At 36.4% G+C, this 20,074-nt stretch overlaps 1 protein-coding gene across 5 annotated transcripts in view; it reads right to left on the bottom strand.

Annotated features, from left to right (window-relative positions):
• Nucleotides 1–17,901, bottom strand: part of GRIA4 (glutamate ionotropic receptor AMPA type subunit 4) — a 686,576-nt gene extending 668,675 nt beyond the window's left edge. For 4 of the 5 annotated variants that reach the window (XM_070384348.1, XM_070384349.1, XM_070384350.1 and 1 more), the window contains exons 1-3: nt 17,615–17,742; nt 16,958–17,129; nt 15,612–15,770 (exon numbers count right to left, since the gene is read on the bottom strand). In XM_070384348.1, the coding sequence (XP_070240449.1) occupies nt 15,612–15,770; nt 16,958–17,045 (247 nt within the window). In that variant the 5' untranslated portion in view covers nt 17,046–17,129; nt 17,615–17,742. Of the gene's footprint in view, nt 1–15,611; nt 15,771–16,957; nt 17,130–17,614 lie in introns of all 5 variants that reach the window. The other variant, XM_070384351.1, reaches the window with a different exon arrangement.
• Nucleotides 17,902–20,074: the final 2,173 nt, after the last annotated feature.

Below are 20,074 nucleotides of genomic sequence, written 5' to 3'. Positions count from 1 at the left end.
GACCTAATTAACCTTAAAAGCTTCTGCACATCAAAGGAAACTATTAGCAAGGTGAAAAGACAGCCTTCAGAATGGGAGAAAATAATAGCAAATGAAGCAACCGACAAACAACTAATCTCAAAAATATACAAGCAACTCCTACTTTTTTTTTTTTTTTTTTAATTGGAGTATAATTGCTTCACAATGGTGTGTTGGTTTCTGCTTTACAATGAAGTGAAACAGCTATATGTATACATATGAGCCCTCCCTTTCACCCCCAACCCCCATCTTACATATATAGGTCATTACAGATCACCAAGATGGGCTTCCTGTGCTTTATAGCAGATTCCCAATATCTATTTTACACAAGATAGTGTCTTACACTCCCAATTCGTCCAAGCCTTCCTTTCCCCCTGCTGTGTCCACATGTCCCTTCTCTATATCTGGATCTCTATTCCTGCCATGCCTTAGTGTTAATTCCAGCACTCTTTACAATAGCCAGGGCAGGGAAACAATCTAAAAGTCAAACAAGAAATGAATGATAAAGAAGATGTGGTGTGTGCATGCTATGTCGTTTCAGTCATATCCGACTCTCTGTAACCCTATGGACTCTATGAATTCTATGCAAACCTAAGAATCTCTTCTGTCCATGAGATTCTCCAGCAAGAATACTGGAGTGGGTTGCCACGCCCTTCTCCAGAAAATCTTCCCAACACAGGTATAGAGAGGCATCTCTTAAGTTTCCTGCATTGCCAGGTGGGTCCTTTACCATTAGTGCCTCATGGAAAGCCCAAGAAGATGTGGTACACATATATACAATGGAATATTGCTCAACCATAAAAGAGATGGATCATTTGTAGAGATGCAGATGAACTTGGAGTCTATTATACAGAGTAAAGTAACTCAGAAAGATAAAAACAAATATCATGTACTAACATATATGTGGAATCTAGAAAAATTATACAAAGCTCTTTTTTTCTTTTTTTAAACTGGGGACCAGTGTTGTTACTGATCAGTAAATGTGAAAATTGAGCTCCTTGGTAATCAGAGCAAAAAGGGAACCATTTGGACTGACATGATTTTCATTACAAAAAAGAAAGCATATATACAGTTTTTTCAGAAAATATATATTTATCTTGATTTTAAATCATTGGAGCAGAGAAATAGTGAAATGCTTCTCCAACTTGCCAAGGTAAGATTATATACATAGCTTAAATTTAAGCAATTTAAACAAGGATAAACTAATTACAAACAGGTGGGATAAGGGCTTTGAAACTGGCAAATTGTGAAATGTAAAGAAAATTCAGTGTGGGTAATCAAGAATTGACAGATTTTCATTGTATATTTGACTACAGATGCCTTCTTTCACATGTCTTCTAATTTCATGAACTTTAAGAAGTGCTAAGGAAGCAGGTTTTGATGGCTTAGATGGTAAAGTGTCTGCCTGCAATGCATGAGACCCAGGTTCAATCCCTGGGGTTGGGAAGATTCTCTAGAGAAGGAAATGGTAACCCACTCCAATATTCTTGCCTGGAGAATTCATGGACAGAGGAGCCTGGTGGGCTACAGTCCATGGGGTTGCAAAGAGTCAGACTCGACTGAATGACTTTCACTCACTCACTCACAAGGAAGCAGCCAATGAACAGATCATCTGAACAGATGATTCTCTTGAGCATGCTTACTAATACACCTGGGCTTCTCACATGTGCTTTCTTCTACTCTGAAAGAGTACTGAATCAGCATTTTCTAGTTCTTTTGTCAGCAGAGACCACATGTTATAAGTACCTAGAAGTTCTTTGCTACCAGATTTAAATTCATCAAAGTGCCATCAGGCCAATGCAATATAAATCAATGTGCATTAATACTCCCATTTTCTTCTTTATAAGACTTATCTCCCTCCTTACCTAACCCATCACATCAACTGACTCTAATGAAAACAAATGAGGAAAAAAAATATATATATATGTTTAAGATAAGGAATGAATCTAGTACCTTATTATCTTTAGATCCTCTGCTCAATTTTCTTCTAAAATACATGAAAAGTCTTAGCTATCTTAAGAATATCCCAAAGATGAGTGAAGAGAAAACTCATTACACATTGGTCATTCATATATTCAAAGATAGATACTGATTCTTGTTTTGTACCAGGTATTGAGTAAGGCTATGAGGATATATTGTTTAACAAGGCAAATAAAGTCCTGGTTATGGGAGTTTTTATTCTACTGGGAATATAGATGATAAATATGTAAACAAATGAAAATAACAATTACAGATTGTAAAAAAGCAAAGATTATCATATGGTTGGCAATGCAGTACAAAGTAAATGGAGTTTGGTATGAGAGAGCCTACTCTACAGAGGTTGGCATGGAAGATTTCTCTTAGGCAATGACTTTGACCTGAGTCCTGAAGATACAGAAAAAGCTACTCAACAAAAACTGGATTGGAAGACTCCCCATCCCCAAAAATGGAAATTGAAAATGCAAAGGCATAGAAAATAGAAAGAAAGGATTAAATCATGTGGAGGAACCAAAAAGAAGACTGAGTGAACTCCAACATGGTGGAACATGGCAAAAAGATGGACGAGAGACAGATCATGCTTAGAGTCCAAGTCTGTTAAAAGAGTTGTACTTTTACTCCAAGAAACTGAAAACCATTAGAGGGTATTAAGTAAGAAGAAACAGTATTTTGCTTCAATTCTGAAGGGAACAACTGGCTCTGGTATGTAAAATGGGTGGGGAGAGGAAATGGCAGTAGAGGGATATTCAGTACTAAATTATTAGAAAAGTATCGTTGACTTGCACTAGAACTGTGGGCTAGAAATGGTGAAAGTTGGAAATATTTGTAATGAACTTTGGAGATAGAAACAAGAGTAGCTGGACAAACAGGGGGAAACCTAGGAAAGTAATAGGTGGACCAAGAAAGCAGATAATAAAAATATCAAAACTAGCAAGTATGAACATGTGAGACTGTCAGGACAGGGAGATGAAGAACAACAAAGAGGAGAACTTGGGAAGAGGTAAAATGAAGAACTGTTCAAGCTCAAATTCAGTCATGATTACAGGAGATTTGCACAAATGTGTCAGTTCAAAGAAATAGTAAAAAAAAAAAAAAAAACAACTCATTCAAATAAATAGAACAGAAAAAAATAAAGATTAGTACCTAACACACATAATAAATCCAAAAAGAGTTAGCATTATAGATATAAAATATAAAACCATAAAGTATTCTAAAAAATGTGGAACAATATTCTACAGTTTTAAGGATAGGAATACCTTTATAAGCATAGCATGAAATCTAGAAGCCATGAAGAAAATGACTCACAGATTTGAACATATAACAATTGTACATGTCTGTATGGTAAAAGGCACCATAAATGAAGCTGGAAGCCAAAGGCACATAGAAAAATAGTAGAAAAATAATCTTCAACATCATGACAAAGGATTCATTTCTATAGTTTGTAAAACACTCCCTCAAATAAAGAAGAAAACATTGGTAAAGTGAAAGAACAACAGTTCACACAGAAAGAGATAAAAGGTCTTATAGATACAGGAAAATATTCTTAGCCTTACTATTAATAAAAAATACGCAAATTAAAGCAGCATGTAAATGTCATTTTCACCCATTATACACTTCATGAGGCTCAAGGCAAGAACACTGAAGTGGCTTGCCATTCCCTTCTTCAGTGGACAACGTTTGATCAGAACTCTCCACCATGACCTGTCCGGTTTGGATGGCCCTACATGGCATGGCTCATAGTTTCACTGAGTTAGACAAGGCTGTGATCCACGTGAGCAGTTTGGTTAGTTTTCTGTGACTGTGGTTTTCATTATGTCTACTCTCTTATGGACAAGGATAAAAGGCTTCTGGAAGCTTCTTGATGGGAGAGACTGACTGTGGGGGAATCTGGGTCTTCTTCTGATGGGCGGGGTCGTGCTCAGTAAATCTTTAATACAATTTTCTGTTGATGGGTTGGGCTGTGTTCCTTCCCCTTTGTTTGGCCTGAGGACTTATGCCCACTCTATGATATTCAGTGTCCCTGACCCCACAGCAGGCCACTGTTGAACCATGCCTCCATCTGAGACTCTTGCACACTCATAGGCAGGTGGGGCTCAGTCTCTTGTGGGGACGCTGCTCCTTCCTCCTGGATCTTGGTCTGAACAAAGTTTTATTTCTGCCCTCCAAGAGTCTGTTTCCTCAGTACTGTGGACATGGGAAAATGGACTGGTTCCAAATTGGGAAAGGAGTATGTCCAGGCTGCATATTGTCACCTGCTAATTTAACTTATTTGCAGACTACATCATGTGAAATACCGGGCTGGATGAAGCACAAGCTGGCATCAAGATTTCTGGGAGAAATATCAATAACCTCAGATATGGAGATGACACCATCCCCATGGCAGAAAGTGAGGAGGAACTAAAGAGCCTCTAGATGAAAGTGAAAGAGGAGAGTGAAAAAGCTGGCTTAAAATTCAAAATTCAGAAAACTAAGATCTTGGCATCCGGTCCCATCACTTCATGGCAAATAGATGGGGAAACAATGGAAACAGTGACAGACTTTTTTTTCTTGAACTCCAAAATCACTGCAGATGGTGACTGCAGCCATGAAATTAAAAGATGCTTGCTCCTTGGAAGAAAATCTATGACCAACCTAGACAGCATATTAAAAAAACAGAGACATTACTTTACTAACAAAGTTCTGTCTAGTCAAAGCTATGTTTTTTTTCAGTAGTCATGTGTTGATGTGAGATCTGAACTATTAAGAAAGCTGGAGAATTGCTGCTTTTGAACTGTGGTGCTGGAGAAGACTCTTGAGAGTAACTTGGACTGCAAGGAGATCAAACCAGTCAATCCTAAAGAAATCAGTCCTGAATATTCATTGGAAGGACTGATGCTGAAACTGAAGCTCCAATATTTTGGCCACATGATGCAAATAACTGATTCATTAGAGAAGAGCCTGATGCTAGGAATGATGGAAGGCAGGAGGAGAAGGGGATGCCAGAGGATGAGATGGTTGGATGGCATTACTGACTTGATGGACATGAGTCTGAACAAGCTCCAGGAGTTGGTGATGGACAGGGAATCCTGGAATGTTGCAGTCCATGGGGTCCCAAAGAGTTGGACACGACTGAGCGACTGATCTGAACTGAACTGAACTTCACACATTAGGACAGGTGAAGATTCAAGAAACTGATAATAATTACTGTTAGCAGGTTGTAGAAAACCAATTATTCTTACATCTTGGTTGCTGTAAATGTAAATAATACTTTTTGAGGAAAGGACATTAACAATAAGGACTAAAAGCAAAAATACACACTGTTCGATATAGTAATCTAATTTCCAGGAATTAATCCTATGGGAATATTCACACAGGTACTCAGATAGCTTTACTGCTATTCTGTTTGTAACATAAAAAATGGGAAACAACATAAATGTTCATCCAGAAGCTACTGACTACATTTAATAGTAACTTTGCACAATGGCATTACATAGCAGTAAAAGAAAATAAGATAGGTCTTATATACTGAGAGAAAACTTTTCATGAAATAAAACATTAATAAAATACATTTATAGATTAATATTGTTATTAAAAAGTTATACATATATATATAGGTATTTTATGTTTATAGTTTTCTACTGCTCACTTTAGGTCTATACAAATAAAAAGAAAAGTCCAGAAAGATCTATTTACTGTGATTACCCCTTAGTGGTGAGACTGCAATAATATTTTGGCTCTTAAGATTTATAAATCACTTGAAATTTTCATGGGTCAGTTTAAAAAGATAAAAATATGAGAATGGAAAAAAAACAATATGTAATGTATATATATATGTGTGTGTATATATATATATATATATATATATATATATATAAAGTTACTGATGAGAAAGTTATTCATGAGCATGCTGGGCTGGATGAAGCACAGGATGGAATCAAGACTGCTGTGACAAATATCAATAAACTCAGATATGCAAATGACATCACTCTTATGGCAGAAAGTGAATAGGAACTAAAGAACCTCTTGATGAAGGTGAAAGAGGAGAGTGAAAAAGCTGGCTTAAAAGTCAACATTCAAAAAATGAAGATCATGGCATTTGGTCACATTATTGCATGGCAAATAGATGGGGAAACAATGGAAACAGTGACAGACTTTATTTTCTTGATCTCCAAAAATCACTGCAGATGGTTACTGTAGCTATGAAATTAAAAGATGCTTGCTCCTTGGAATAAAAGCTATGACAAACCTAGGCAACATATTAAAAAGCAGAGACATCACTTTGCTGACAAAGGCCCATATAGTAAAAGCTATGATTTTTCCAGTAGTCATATATGGATACGAGATTTGGACATAAAGAAGGCTGAATGCTGAAAAATTGATGCTTTTGAACTGTAGTGTTGGAGAAGACCCTTGAGAGTCCCTTGGACAGTGTGGAGATCAAACCAGTCCATCCTAAGAGAAATCAGTCCTGAATATCCATTGGAAGGACTGATGCTGAAGCTGAAGTTCCAATATTTTGGCCACCATGCTGGGAACGATTAAAGGCAGGAGGAGAAGGGGATGACAGAGAACGAGATGGTTGGATGGCATCACTGACTCAATGGCCCTGAGTTTGAGCGAGCTCTGGGAGATGTGAAGAATAAGGAAACCTGGTGTGATGCAGTCCATGGGGTTGCAAAGAGACTGAGTGATTGAACAGCAACAACAATGAGGAATTGCTTTTATAAAAAAAAGGATATAAGCAAAAATAAGCAAACAATGGTTATAGCTTAGGTGTAATTTTTGCTGGAGAAGTATAATGGCTTGTTCAAAGAAAAGTATTACACACAGTTTTTTTTGCCTTTCATTTCTAAGATAACATTGAACTTTTTATTTATGGCTCTAGTAGTTTTATTAAATTAGAGGCAAGTAAGGACACTATGAAGATGGCAGCAATTTTGACTTAGGTCAATAATCTTTAAGAGATTCCTCATTATGTTTATTGGAATCCAAAAACATGTAAGGGAAAACATGAAATGAACTCTCTGACCACTAGTCATCAAATAACATTCCTATAAAGATTATGCAGGTTGACCAAATAATGAAGTATACAATGTTTGTGCAGGATATTAAGACTCATTTATTCATTTTAAAATCTGGTGGAATTTATTCATTTTTACACCTGGTGGCATTTTGCTGCTGCTGCTAAGTCACTTCAGTCGTGTCCAACTCTGTGCGACCACATAGACGGCAGCCCACCAGGCTCCCCCATCCCTGGAATTCTCCAGGAAAGAACACTGGAGTGGGTTGCCATTTCCTTCTTCAATGCATGAAAGTGAAAGTGAAGTTGCTCAGTCGTGTCCGACTCATAGCAACCCCATGGACTGCAGCCTACCAGGCTCCTCCATCCATGGGATTTTCCAGGCAAGAGTACTAGAGTGTGTTGCCATTGCCTTCTCCGGGTCGCATTTTATTCACCAGGTAAATGGAAAATGTTAAAGAAGTAACTTTGAGGGAAACATCTTTCTATTCAAATTTGGAGTTAGCTAACCACTGTCACACAGAGTGATGGCTATCTTATATATACTATACTAATCAGGACACTTTGGTGTGAATGGAAGGCATATATTCAGGATCTGATGCCCTGAATACTTTGTGGTTAGGCAAATTTTCTTAACTACAAATCTTTAGTTTTTCCATATATAAAATGAAAATAATAGTGATGCCTGTTTCTTACAGTTGTATAAGAATATAAGTAATTAATACAGACCCTTGGCATATAATCACTAGCTAATTATATTATCAAGGAGAAATGAGTTTCAAAAACAGCTATGTCAAATTCTTCAAATTATTAAAAGACTTTGACTAAAGAACAATGGAATTTACTAATCAGTAAATCACTGATGACCTTCAAGAACACTGTTGCAGGAGTGGTGATGGTTAAGGGAAAAGGCAAGTCATGATAAAAATAGAAGGAGTTGATGTGGAATGTGTAGTGCTTTTGATAGTCAAGACAAGACATAAAAATAATACCATGATAGTTTAATAGTCAGAATACCAAACCAAGCATTCTCCCAGCTAGGACACATTGATTATTTTCTATGATGAGGAAGAAGCTATCGGAGACTACGTTTATGGAAAAATTCTTGGTTAGTTTAAAAAAGAAAATCCAACTGGCTTTTGAAATAAAGAAGATAGGGAATGGAGTACTGTTTATCTAATCTATGTATAACTCCTTTAGGGCTGTGGGCTGTGTGTGTGTGTGTGTGAGAGAGTGACTGAAATTCATTGATAAGCTATTCAAAAATTTAGACTGTCTCTCTGTTTACACACACATACATGCATACACACATGCCACACTCAAGAACACACAGTTGCATACAATTAGGAGAATCCATTAATCCCTTTAATCCATTCATGAACCAATTCTTTCTCCAAATGGTCCAAAGATTCCCAACAAAGTTATCCTCTTGTAGGACTTAGAAATAGTTTAGACAAATATGCATTTAGATTTGTGTATAAATTAAAATTAACAATTAAGTTAGAGGTCAAAAATTCCCATGAAATACAAATAAAATATATTTATTCAAAACACAAATAACTTTTCAAAATATAAACAGGAAATATAAACTTGAAATTTTTGCACTGATTCAGAAATAAATGTTCTATGTGACAGAAAATGTAATACAGCTAAATTTAATTGAGTTATAATTATAGGCTAAATATTTTCCAAGCACTTTTTTAATATCATAAAATACATGTGTCTTTTGTTAATGAATGAAGAAACTGAGACTTAATAGTGCAAGTAACTGGCCCACTATCAGGTTGCAAATCCAAGCCCATCTGGATCAAAAGTCCAGAAAAGATTATCCCTATCACTAATTATAAGAATATTCTAGGCCACTATACACAAAGAATATGCATTAATAGAATCTATGTGGGATTAATAAAGGCTGCTTTTTTTTTCTAGTCAAAATATAAAAGAACACTAAAGAAAAGAGAAGAAAAGACTGATATTAAGGATCAATTATCCTTGCAACTTGTTATTAAAATTTGGCAATCAAAGATCACTATTTACTTGAAATTCTTCCTATCTTTTGGCTCCCGTGAATTATTCTTACCTCACTTTCCTCTGAACTCTGACCCATTTCCTTCAGTTTCCTTTTCTCTCCTTGTCCCTGAAATACTAGTATTTCCTGGGATTTTGTCCTCAGCATTCTTTTCACTGCTTTTGCTCTCTCTGGATGATATCATCCACATCCATGGTTTCAGTCATTATTCAGTGTCTCTCTTCAGTTCAGACTGAGCCCAAGAGCTCCAGATACATATGTCCAAAACTGTATTGCATTTAAATGTCTTTTAAATGCCTCCTTATCCGTATATCCACACTAAACTCACCTTTCTCATTCAAATCTGCTCCTTCTTTGGTGTGCCCCTTCCAAGTTTGGTTTTGATAATTTGTCAAAATTAAAAATTGAAGAAATCATCTTTAATTCTTACTATACTGCTTTTCACCAGCCTACACAGACATCATCACTACGTTCTGTCAACAGTTCTGTATGGATCTATTTGCTCTTGTCTCAGAGCTTCCAATTTTATTCAAGAACTTACCATCTTAAGATGTATTACTTCAATACAACTGTTTTTTCCTTCCCATTTCCCCCCCTTCTGGTACATTTTTCTTCTTGAAATCATCCTGTTATTTATAAAACATAAATCTGATTATGCCACTGTTGTGTTAAATCATTTACAGGTCCCCCTTTTATTCAAAAGAGTTTCCTTACAAGAGCTACAAGCCCATGTGTGGATCTACAAAGCTTCGCCCCTTAGCACACCTCTCCTTCTCCTCACACTCAGTACTACAGTCAGACTAAAGCACATTCAGTGGTTCAATCACACCTGGCCTCGCCATCCCTTGATGCCTTGTCATGTGCTACTACTTTGGCGAGGGGTGCCTTCCTTTCTGTCTATATTTCAAATAACTAGCGCCTTAAAGCCCAGATCAGGTAATAACTCCCATAGGGCAGCATGCCAAGTTTGATGTTCCTTCCTGTGTTAATCTCTGTCACAGCACTCTATTTCTCTGTCATAATACTTTGTCTTACTGAACTGTGATAATTGGCTTGTATATATTTCCTACTGCTCCTTGAGGGTAACAACTACTCATAATTTTCAGTATCCTCATTTCTGGGCTTCCCAGGTGGCTCAGTGGTAAAGAATTTGCCTTCAGTGCAGGAGACACGAATTGGATCTTTGGATCAGGACAATCCCTGGAGAAGGAAATGGCAACCCACTCCAGTATTCTTGCCTGGGAAATTCCATGAACAGAGTAGCCTGGTGGGCTACAGTCCATGGGGTTGTAAAAGAGTCAGATATGATTTAGTGACTAAATATCAATCTTCATTTCTAGTAGAGTGTCTTAAATACAGTTGTCCTTGATAAACATGTTTAATGAATAAGTGACTATGTTTATTATCTAATCTAGTGAGTGAATGGGCAGATTCATTACAAAATATGACTTCTGTCTTTGCTGCATCACTCACTGTCATCTGATTAATGAATAAGTTGCCAAGAAATGTGTTGCCCTATTTTCTTAAAAATATTATGATAAAATTAGAAAAAAAGACAGTTACTTTATTTCTTGATTCAAGTAATCTCAGTATAGATGTATTTTTCACATCCATGGTCTCCTGGTTAAAGTGCTAGGTTAGTGACTAGAACAACTGGGTTCAAATCTAAACTCTGTGACTTATTAGCCACATGGTCTTTGGCAAATCAAGTGAGTTTCTTGAGCCGAATCTGGCTTACCTAAAAAATAATGACTATCTTCTCAGACAGGCTCACTCCAAGATTAGTTGAGGTCAAATAAAATCATGTACACAAAAACAGTATAAAACCTGTGTTATAATAAAATGTAAGGTATATGGAATTTATTCCTAATTTTAAATTCTTGAACACTAGTAAAATTCTGTTAATAAGATATATACATAATTCCTAAAGTCAGAAAGTAAAAATTGTTCCTCTTTGAGAAATAACACCTCTTGGAACAATTCATAAGAAAAAAAGTAAAAAGAATTTTTTCAAATGGGTTTATGGAAGTTTAGTCCTGTGACAATTTTGAAATACATCAATGCAAATTGTGCATCATTTAAGAAAGGTCCAAGCCACAGGAATATGACTCATCTTTGTCATCAATCTCATGATGGAAAATTAAGATAAAAGGGGAAATAATATTATAAAACTAAGTAATTATTTCAAATCAACATAGAATCTTGCTATCAAATCAAAATAAGGAAACTTAATTACAGTAACTCATTTTCCTAAAAACAATCAAAAGTCAAACAATATTCAATTCTAATATATTTCTTATAACAACTATGAAGGTCAAAATATCAGAATTTTGATTTTAGCATTTTTAAAATATTATATCAGTCCAATATATACTTTTAGAATGCCTTTTTAGGGTATCATGTTCCTGAAAAGAAAGATATATAATATTTAAATATTGTTAAAGCCAAAAGACCTTATTATTCAGCACCCTTAAATTCAACATGTTTGAATTCAGTCCATAGTATATAAGCAAAAATGCCTGCAGACCCTACTGGATATACTGTCACATTTAAAACATATTTAGATTAGCTAAACAAGTATATTTTACACACTAACCTACTTTTACAAGTAGCGCTCAACTTGGATATTTAGGGTTGATAACCAAACCCTTCACAAATAGAATTAATATTTAAGTTAAAAAAGAACAACTTTTTCATCATTACTAAGGTATAATATGCATTCTATTCTTGATTTACAACTTTCCAATCCATCATGTTGCAAACCACTGAATAGACAGATTTTAGACAGAAAAGGTGAGTAAGATAAACAAATCACTAAAAAATAAATAACAAAAGATAACAAAAATATTAACCAGTTAGTCTTTCCTATCCAAGTTTAAAAAGTTGGAAATATTCAACAAAAATTCTATTTCACCTAAGTGATAATACATAACTACTTAATGTATCTTATTATATATTTTCTACTACCCATTTGAAATTAAAAGAATCATTTGAGTAACTGAACATCTCTGTGTTTTATTGTAAAGAGGCTGCCTCTTTTACAGGATTTCAAACATAACTGAACTAAAGTGATAATTGCAATCTCTCTCTTTTTTTTTTATTTTTTAGACAACTTGATGATAGACTACATCAGTATTTTGGTTATTATTGCTTTGGCCAAATTTAAGATATATCATCCTTCAAGCAAAAACATCTTTATTAATTAACTATTAGAAAAATATAAGAACACAGCCTCAATTTAGGTTGTCTTAAATGTTTTGCAGAGAACATACTCAATTTAACTAGCATGTTTGCTTGTGAAGATAGCTATTTGGAGTCAAATGCATAATATTTTGTTAAAGAAAACTGTCCACATCAAATTATTTTTTTTAATATCTATTTGCCAAAGCCCATATTTTGAATAGATTACAGAAAATAAATGTATATCTTTAATTACATTTTGATATTTGACTACTTGGGCTACCTATTACACCTGTACTTTGTTATTTAAATATGCCATAATTCTATATTATCTGTATTTCTTGTAATTTCAGTTTTATACTAGGCAAAGTATGATTTTTCAACAATGGGGATAGTTTAAAAACAGAACAGCATTTTAATTTAATCTTACACAAATGCCGTTAAAAAAAATAAAAAGTTACAAGCTAAAATAAACCCAATTCTCCTTCAGAAACTTGAGATTTATCCCAACAGTGCAAATTTTGAGTTTATTGGGGTTTATATTTATGTAGTATGTCAACTTCATATGCAGAATGTTTAGATTGTCCAAAATATTCTTTAAACTTTAATTCTGAGACAGAAGAATAGACCTTAAATTACATTTATCCAGTAGATGACCAATAATACTCTTTATTCCTTAGTCTGCTATTTTTAGTTTTTAAGTGTATATTTCATAAAATAAATATATCCTATACAGTGGTTCTCATTCACAAAGACACTAGATTACGCAGTTTTACAAGGATTCACTTTAGGAAAATCATATTTAAAATAAACCTAGTTGAACACATATTATACATTTATATTTAATACAACATAAAAGATTTTAAAATCTAGTCTATATCGCTATGAGGAATAATTTCATGTTAATTCTCTAGAACACTATTTTTACCTTTTGTACCCAAAGGCATAGAGCTTGATACATGAGGTTGCCTCATACTTATGGCTTATGTTTCACCTTTGATTAGACTGGAATATCACATGTGTGCAGGCTCTTGGTCAGTTCATTTAACAAATACCAATCACCTGACCCATACTCTCTGATCACTGATTTTTCCCAAATCCTACTTATATTCATAAGGACATTTGGCATACTCATTTGTCAAAAATTTTCCTTTCTTCACTAGAAAATGTTTTTCCCTTATTTACAACTTTTTCTTTTAATACTTTAAACATGTACACAAAGTCAATTACAAGTGATTATGAAAAACATGATACCACTATTTACATTACACTTGGAATCAAAATAAGCAGACTTTGTTTTCTTAGCTTCAATTTTCTCAATTCTAACATGTTAAAGAACAGCATACTACGTATATTTTATACCTATTTCTACTTTTTCATGCTGTGTACAGTTTCTTATCAATTTTTATGTTTACAGTTCTTTGCCACTAACATTTTATTCTATATAACATTTTTATCACATAAATAATATGATACTAACTAAAATTAACCTGAATGAGATTAACAAATTATGATGAAGGAGAAAATAAAGAATTATCACTGTAGTTTATAAAGCTGGAAGCCAGAATATAAACTTTAGAATACTTAAGAACCTAATATAGAAAAATAAAACTAATATAGTTCCACTTTTTATGAAAGTCTTTCAAAATTAAATAATAAAAATATATATTTAAATAGCAATTTACTGTAGACAAAGTACCTTCAGATATATTTGAATCATAAATTATTTTTAAACAGTAGTGTTTTTGTTGCCAAAATCTCAAGAGAGACATAAGGAAAATACTTAAATCAACAGATAAAATTCATGTACTATGGAAAATATTTTATACCTAGAACTATTTGAAATGTTGACATCTCTATCAAAACTTGGAAGAAAAAATAATAACAAGACATTTAAAAAAATAGCTATCCATAAACTTAGCTCTAATTTATGTTCATTTCTGCTTAAAAACAATTCCCATATAATTATTTTCATAATGAATATTAATCTTATTACTAAATAAAACAAGTGATTTTTCAAAGTAAATAGCACTCAAAGGAACTAAAGCATTCCTGCAAATTAATACAATTGCTGTAGATTAAAATAAAAATTCAAATGCTTTAACCTCCTTATGAAATGAAGTTCAAAAATAGAGTATTGATTAGGTGCCTAAAATTAAGGAAACATGATCATGTTATTTGTTAGATGAATTAATCACAGATATATATGAATTAAATGAAACAAATATCCTCCTAACACATAAAAACTCTTTGTTTTCAAATTCGTTTGTTCAAAATACAGTTTCTTGTACATAGAAAGAGTACTTTCAAAATAAAAATATACTCAGCCTGATATATTAAAAATATTATATAATGCAGACTGAATATTTTATTATTATTGTGCAAAACTTTATATAGAAACTATTCCTACATGTCTTACGTAATCTATAACAATTATCTTAACACAAAACTTTTAAGAAGCAGTAAATTAGCATCTAAAAATAAGGAGGTATGGAAAACATGTATTTCCTTCAAAAGTGAAAATGTAACCTAAATGCTCTATTGATCATATTTTATTGATTTTTAAATTAATACACAGTTGCTTATATTTTTACTTTATGTTATACAGTATTTTCACAGGGGAGCTCTGAAAAACTGTTTAATTATAACATTAGGTAAGATCACCAAATCTTAATTGTATTGTGGGGATAATAGATCCAGCTGGGTTAGTATGTGATTTCAGTGGGTTGGAGATTAACATGATTTGCCACCAAGGTAAGAATCCATGGAGTTATATCCACAGGATATATACATTACCTGATAGCAAGAGACATTTACAACCCAGAATATAAGAGCAGGGCAGCCTCAAGTGACATCACCAGATCATCTGCAGTGTCAACCAACCTAGTGGAATATACATCCTCCACACCACCACTTCCCACTTTCTCACTGTTAGCAAACCTTCCATTGCCTTTATCAGTGTAAGAGAGCATGTGTCTTCTTTAAAAGCAAGATGTATGCTCACTCAAGTCAAAAGCAAATACAAAAACCAAAGGAAAAGAAATAAAAAAAAAAACAAGACTGAGTACAATTTTCACTAACTTGACATAAAGGTTGTAGGAATAATACTGAAATGTTAAAAGAGAAAGTAATTTCAAGAAAAAGGAAAGAAGAAAGAAAGGGAGGGAGGGAGAAGGAGGAGGGAGGGAGAGATGAAGGGAGGGAAGAAGGAAGGAAGAGAAGGAAAAACCAGCCAAATATCCTGGAGATTAATCTTGTCTGTAACTCTGATTTCCTCTCTAACCAGCAAACTGTGGAGAGCTTGAATGTCTTTCTAAAATATAATAACAGTAATAATACAGAGGAAAGGAACTCTATTGCCCCATTTTAATTCTCTTCTCATTTATCTGCAACTTATGTTTTACTTACAAGCGTTTGTTACGGCAAAGCTGTTGGCGGTCTCGATGTTGTCCACATGAGGTACCAAATTAAAAGGAGCTTCTGACGCATTGGGGCTGGTGTTATGAAGAAAAATTGCTAATCGAAAAGCAGTGTACTCCTGATCTGTGTTTCGGATGAAGAGACCACCTAGCAAAAACAGCAGAAAAAGCCCGTTCAGTGTTCCTTCTTGTAACTATTATTACACCTGCACTAAGCACTGTCAAATCCATGGCCATTCACCAATACACACATTAAGGAGCTAGCTCTGCCACATCTTGGGAGACTGCCTTTTGTCTCTAAAGAGTATGTTTAGTATTTCAGTCTTTAGGACAACTCAGCTTTTTACTGTCCCAATTTGTCATGATCACAGTGGGCTCTGAGACAGACCATTTAGTGTGTTTTGCCTTCTCTCTCTTGCCCTCCCTATGATTCCCAGCACACTGCTACAGAAGCCAGCTCCAGGCATTTCTAAGATGCATGCGGATGAGCAGAAAAGACAATTTGCATTAAAATACAGAAATGAAGGTTTGTGATGACATGCAGGTGAGAGGGAAATCAGAAGGGAGACGTGAACTTTGTTTTTGTGCAGTTCCTGGACCCAGCCTAATTAGCCCCGTTTTGTGCACTGTCCACGAGAAATGATGCAGTGTGAGGCTGGGCTTAGCTGGAAGGAATTCAATAGCTGCGTCCCATCAAAAGACAGGGAGAACAGCGAAAAAAAAAAAAAAAAAAAGCCAAGGGCAGGACGGATAGGGTCCCCAGAAATAGAGTCCAGAGGGAGGATTAAGGGCAAAAAATTCAAGAGGAAAACAAAAGAAGAAAAGGTTCCAGGAAAGGGATATAATTTTGAAATCGGTTAACTGGTAGCAAGCAAAGGCAAGTAGGTCAGGGTGTAAATGTCTTCTTTCTTTTTTTAATCTAAACAATGTCTTCTTGTAATAGTGAAAGCTGTTGCCTATATAGCACAGGAGGAAGAGTGGATGGGTTTTGTTTTGTTTAAGGAAACTCTACATCCCTTCATACTCCAGAGAAAGAAACGAAAAGAGATATTAGATAAAATGCAATCAAACCCCACGGAGATTTTATCCCAACTTATTGCAATCCTACTTCAGCGACATGAAACTGAGGGTGGATGGAGTATAGACTGAGAACCTGTGCTGTTTCAACTGAACCAGCACCAAAGAGGCAGTCCTTATAAAGGGAAGAAAGGACGAGAAAAGAGGAGAAAGGAGACGCGGAATGTTCCCTTAAATTGCTTATCAGCAACTCATTTAACTCACTTTCGGTATCTGCTACAGCCACCCACATGCATACCCCACTGAACCAGAGCTTACCTATTTGCACGCTGCTCGGAAAGGCTCCCATGGCGAGTCCCCAAAATCCAGAAAATAACAAGACAATCTGTCTGCAAATAATCCTCATCTTCTTTTCTCCTCTCCCTGGCGCGCGCTCTTTCTCTCGCACTCTTCCTAAAGACCGTTCAGAGAGGCATTGAGGACTATGGCGCTAAAATTAAAAACAAACGGAAAAAAAAAAACAGAAAGAGGTTTGGACTGTTTAAGGTTATGACTTCCCTTAGCAATCCATCCCGAGCTGCGAGATTTTTCCTGCAGTCTCCATAGCCCTGGGAGAGGTTTGCTGTCCGGCTGCAAATGTTGCACATGCAAAAGATGGTGGTGGAGCGGTTCCTGCTTGCTCGCAGGGATGAGACATGCGCTCTATCTGTGCCTAGCTCACACTCACGCTGGGCCCTCGCTTTCTCACCTACACACACACACGCGCGCGCGCGCGTACACACACACACACACACACACGTACACACACTGGAGCCGCGGCCGCCGCGCGCTCGGCGGCTGGGGTCTGCCACCGGCCACCTAGAGCCCCCGCCGCCCCGCGCGTCGCGCCCCCCGGCGGCCCCTCCACAGGCGCCGAGCGCTAGCTCCGCACGTCCCTCGCCCACCGCCCGGCGGGCTTCGCCCCCGGCTGCTCACCGGAGCGCCCCAGGCTCTCCGACGCTCCGCAGCCAGTGGAGACAGGTTTTTCCCTTTCACGGCTCCCGCCTCTCTCCTTCCCGCTTTGGCAGGGGGTTCCACTCTGGGAGTGGGCACCCCCAGGGTCCCGCTCTTTGCTTTCCAGGCGCCCCTGTTCCGCGGCCACGTGAGGCTGGAAATCCACCCGCGGGCCAGGTCCTCAAGCCCCGACCAGGGCCCCTGGGATCTGGTCCCTCCCGGTGCTCCCGGCACCCTGCCGCATTCTTGCAGGCTCTGGAGAGGATCGGCTGCCTCCCTCTCCAGTTCAGCCTTTCTCTCAGCCTCGCCCTCTTCTGCCACTGGGCTGCGCACAGGACTCCGGTCTGCGCTGCAGCAAATGTTTCTCATCAACAAACAGCCCAGGGAATCTGGAGGGCCTGAGAAAGGGATGGATGAAATGAGGGGGCTCAGGGAGAGCAAGGATGAGGAAAGGTGCGAAGGGCAGCCGCCGGCGAGTCTAAGAGTCCGGGACCAGCGAGGAGAAGAAACACAGAGAGGCTGAAACAGGCTAGGAAAGAGAGCAAGGAAGGAAAAGTTAATTTAAAGAACAAAGAAGGGTAACGACCAAGGTGGGGGACTGAGAAATGAAAACGGAATAGGGCCTCTACGCTCTTCTTTGAAAGTCAGGGAACTAGGAGTAAGAACCGCTTAACCTGCAAAGTAAGAAGGGGAGTTAAGGAGTCCTTTCTTTGCAGGCTCTTTTCAGGTGACACATTTCCGCTGTGCTGGGCCTGCCTCAGGATTTAGAAAGCACATAGTTCAGAGGCTGATGAAGGAGAATCTCTTGGTTCTCCTTGGGTTAGCGGACACAAGTGACTATTTGTGCCCGATAGAAAAATCGGGTGTTTTTCATGCACATCTTTTCTTAACTGGAGCTCCAGAATACTCATCTCTACTCCATGTCACCCCAGGAATGCTTAAGCACTGTGTTGATGATGTCAGTAGTTGCTTTAAATGGATAGAAGAAAATTAATTATCCTAGAAAATTTTAGAGCTATGGTGTCACTGCCTCTCCATGGGTCGTCTATAAGACTTCATTTCACTTGACTGTGTTGGATGGAGTCTGTGCCACACCCAGAGAGCCACTGCAGAAGCAATGAATGAAAGATTTCTAATTTCCTCTGTACCGTCTGTCTCCTGACCTAGACAGTATATTCAATCCCCAAATTCCACTAAGTGATGAAAGAAAAAGTGTTTTAAATCTTTACAGGTCTTTGGGTGCCATTGCTTGAATCATATTATTTTAGAGTCTGCAGGACTGGGTCACATCAGCTAAAGCCAAGATTCTGAAGAATTGTTAGAGGGAAGGATTCTCCTTAAAGGTTAACTGTAAGAAATTTTAGAAATTTAGTGGCATGATGCCTTCATTTAATGCATTAGTATCTTTTACACTTAAAGTACTGTCTTGTATTATATTTTAGGAATGAATATAGGAAGTGCCTGTGTTTATTTGATGTAACATTTGGGAAAAGAAGAGAAAGAACTGATTAATGTGGAGTTCTTACAAGGGCTCAGTTGGTAAAGACTTCTTGAAATATGTATTACCTTTACTCCTTCAAGTATCCTTTTATTAGATGTCACCAAGTGCCTGTACTTGGAGTTTGAGGATGACATTTAATAATCCCTGCAATAACGTCAGAGTGCTTTTCTTCAGAGTGTTTCTCTAAGTTCTGAATTTTGCTTTTAAATACGTCTTTTTGTTGTTGTTATTCATCCACTTTTCTGTTATATTTCACTACAAATTGTCATGACAAAAAACAACCTAAACAATTGTGAGTAACTGGATGTCACAAACCATACATTTGTCAGTTTAAAAGGCTTTAGTTTTTCAAGTCAAGTGGGATTTGAAATGCTTTCCTTTTTGTCTTTTCTGTCAATGTAAAAACCAAACTGTAATGATATTATTGTTTCTCTTATAAGAAGATAATAAAGTAGATCACATAAAATTTAAGTTGAAGTTAACTGAAATTAAAATTTCAAAACCCAAAAAGCCATTAAATTCATCACTTCCTGGGAAAATAGTCTAGCTCTCCTTAATGCATAGAGGTGATTATTAACCATTGTTCTAAAAAATGAAGAGTTGAGGTTTCATAGGATGAAATGCCACTATTAATTGAGGTGCAAAACAAGTTTTATTTTTCATCTAATCAGTATAATGACACCTTGGCTAATAATGACCTTGTCTATATTTTCCACTATATAGACCTAGATATTTTTCTCTATATCTATACCTACATGAATATACATATAGACATGCCTTCCTGTCATGCCTGTCTTTAAGGCAAATTCTTAAGATTTAATAAAAGAAAAAAAGTTTGGATTTGGCTAGGAAGGACAGCAAGTGGAGGCTGTGGCAAATGTTGTGCATTCATATATAACAGAAATGATAATCACAATGCTGAAGACAAAGCAGTGAAAAAT

Source organism: Bos mutus, chromosome 15, assembly GCF_027580195.1.
Source record: "Bos mutus isolate GX-2022 chromosome 15, NWIPB_WYAK_1.1, whole genome shotgun sequence".
Classification (NCBI taxonomy): Eukaryota; Metazoa; Chordata; class Mammalia; order Artiodactyla; family Bovidae; genus Bos; species Bos mutus.
Note: the sequence above shows the minus strand (reverse complement) of the source record. Positions and strands in the feature narration are given on the sequence as shown.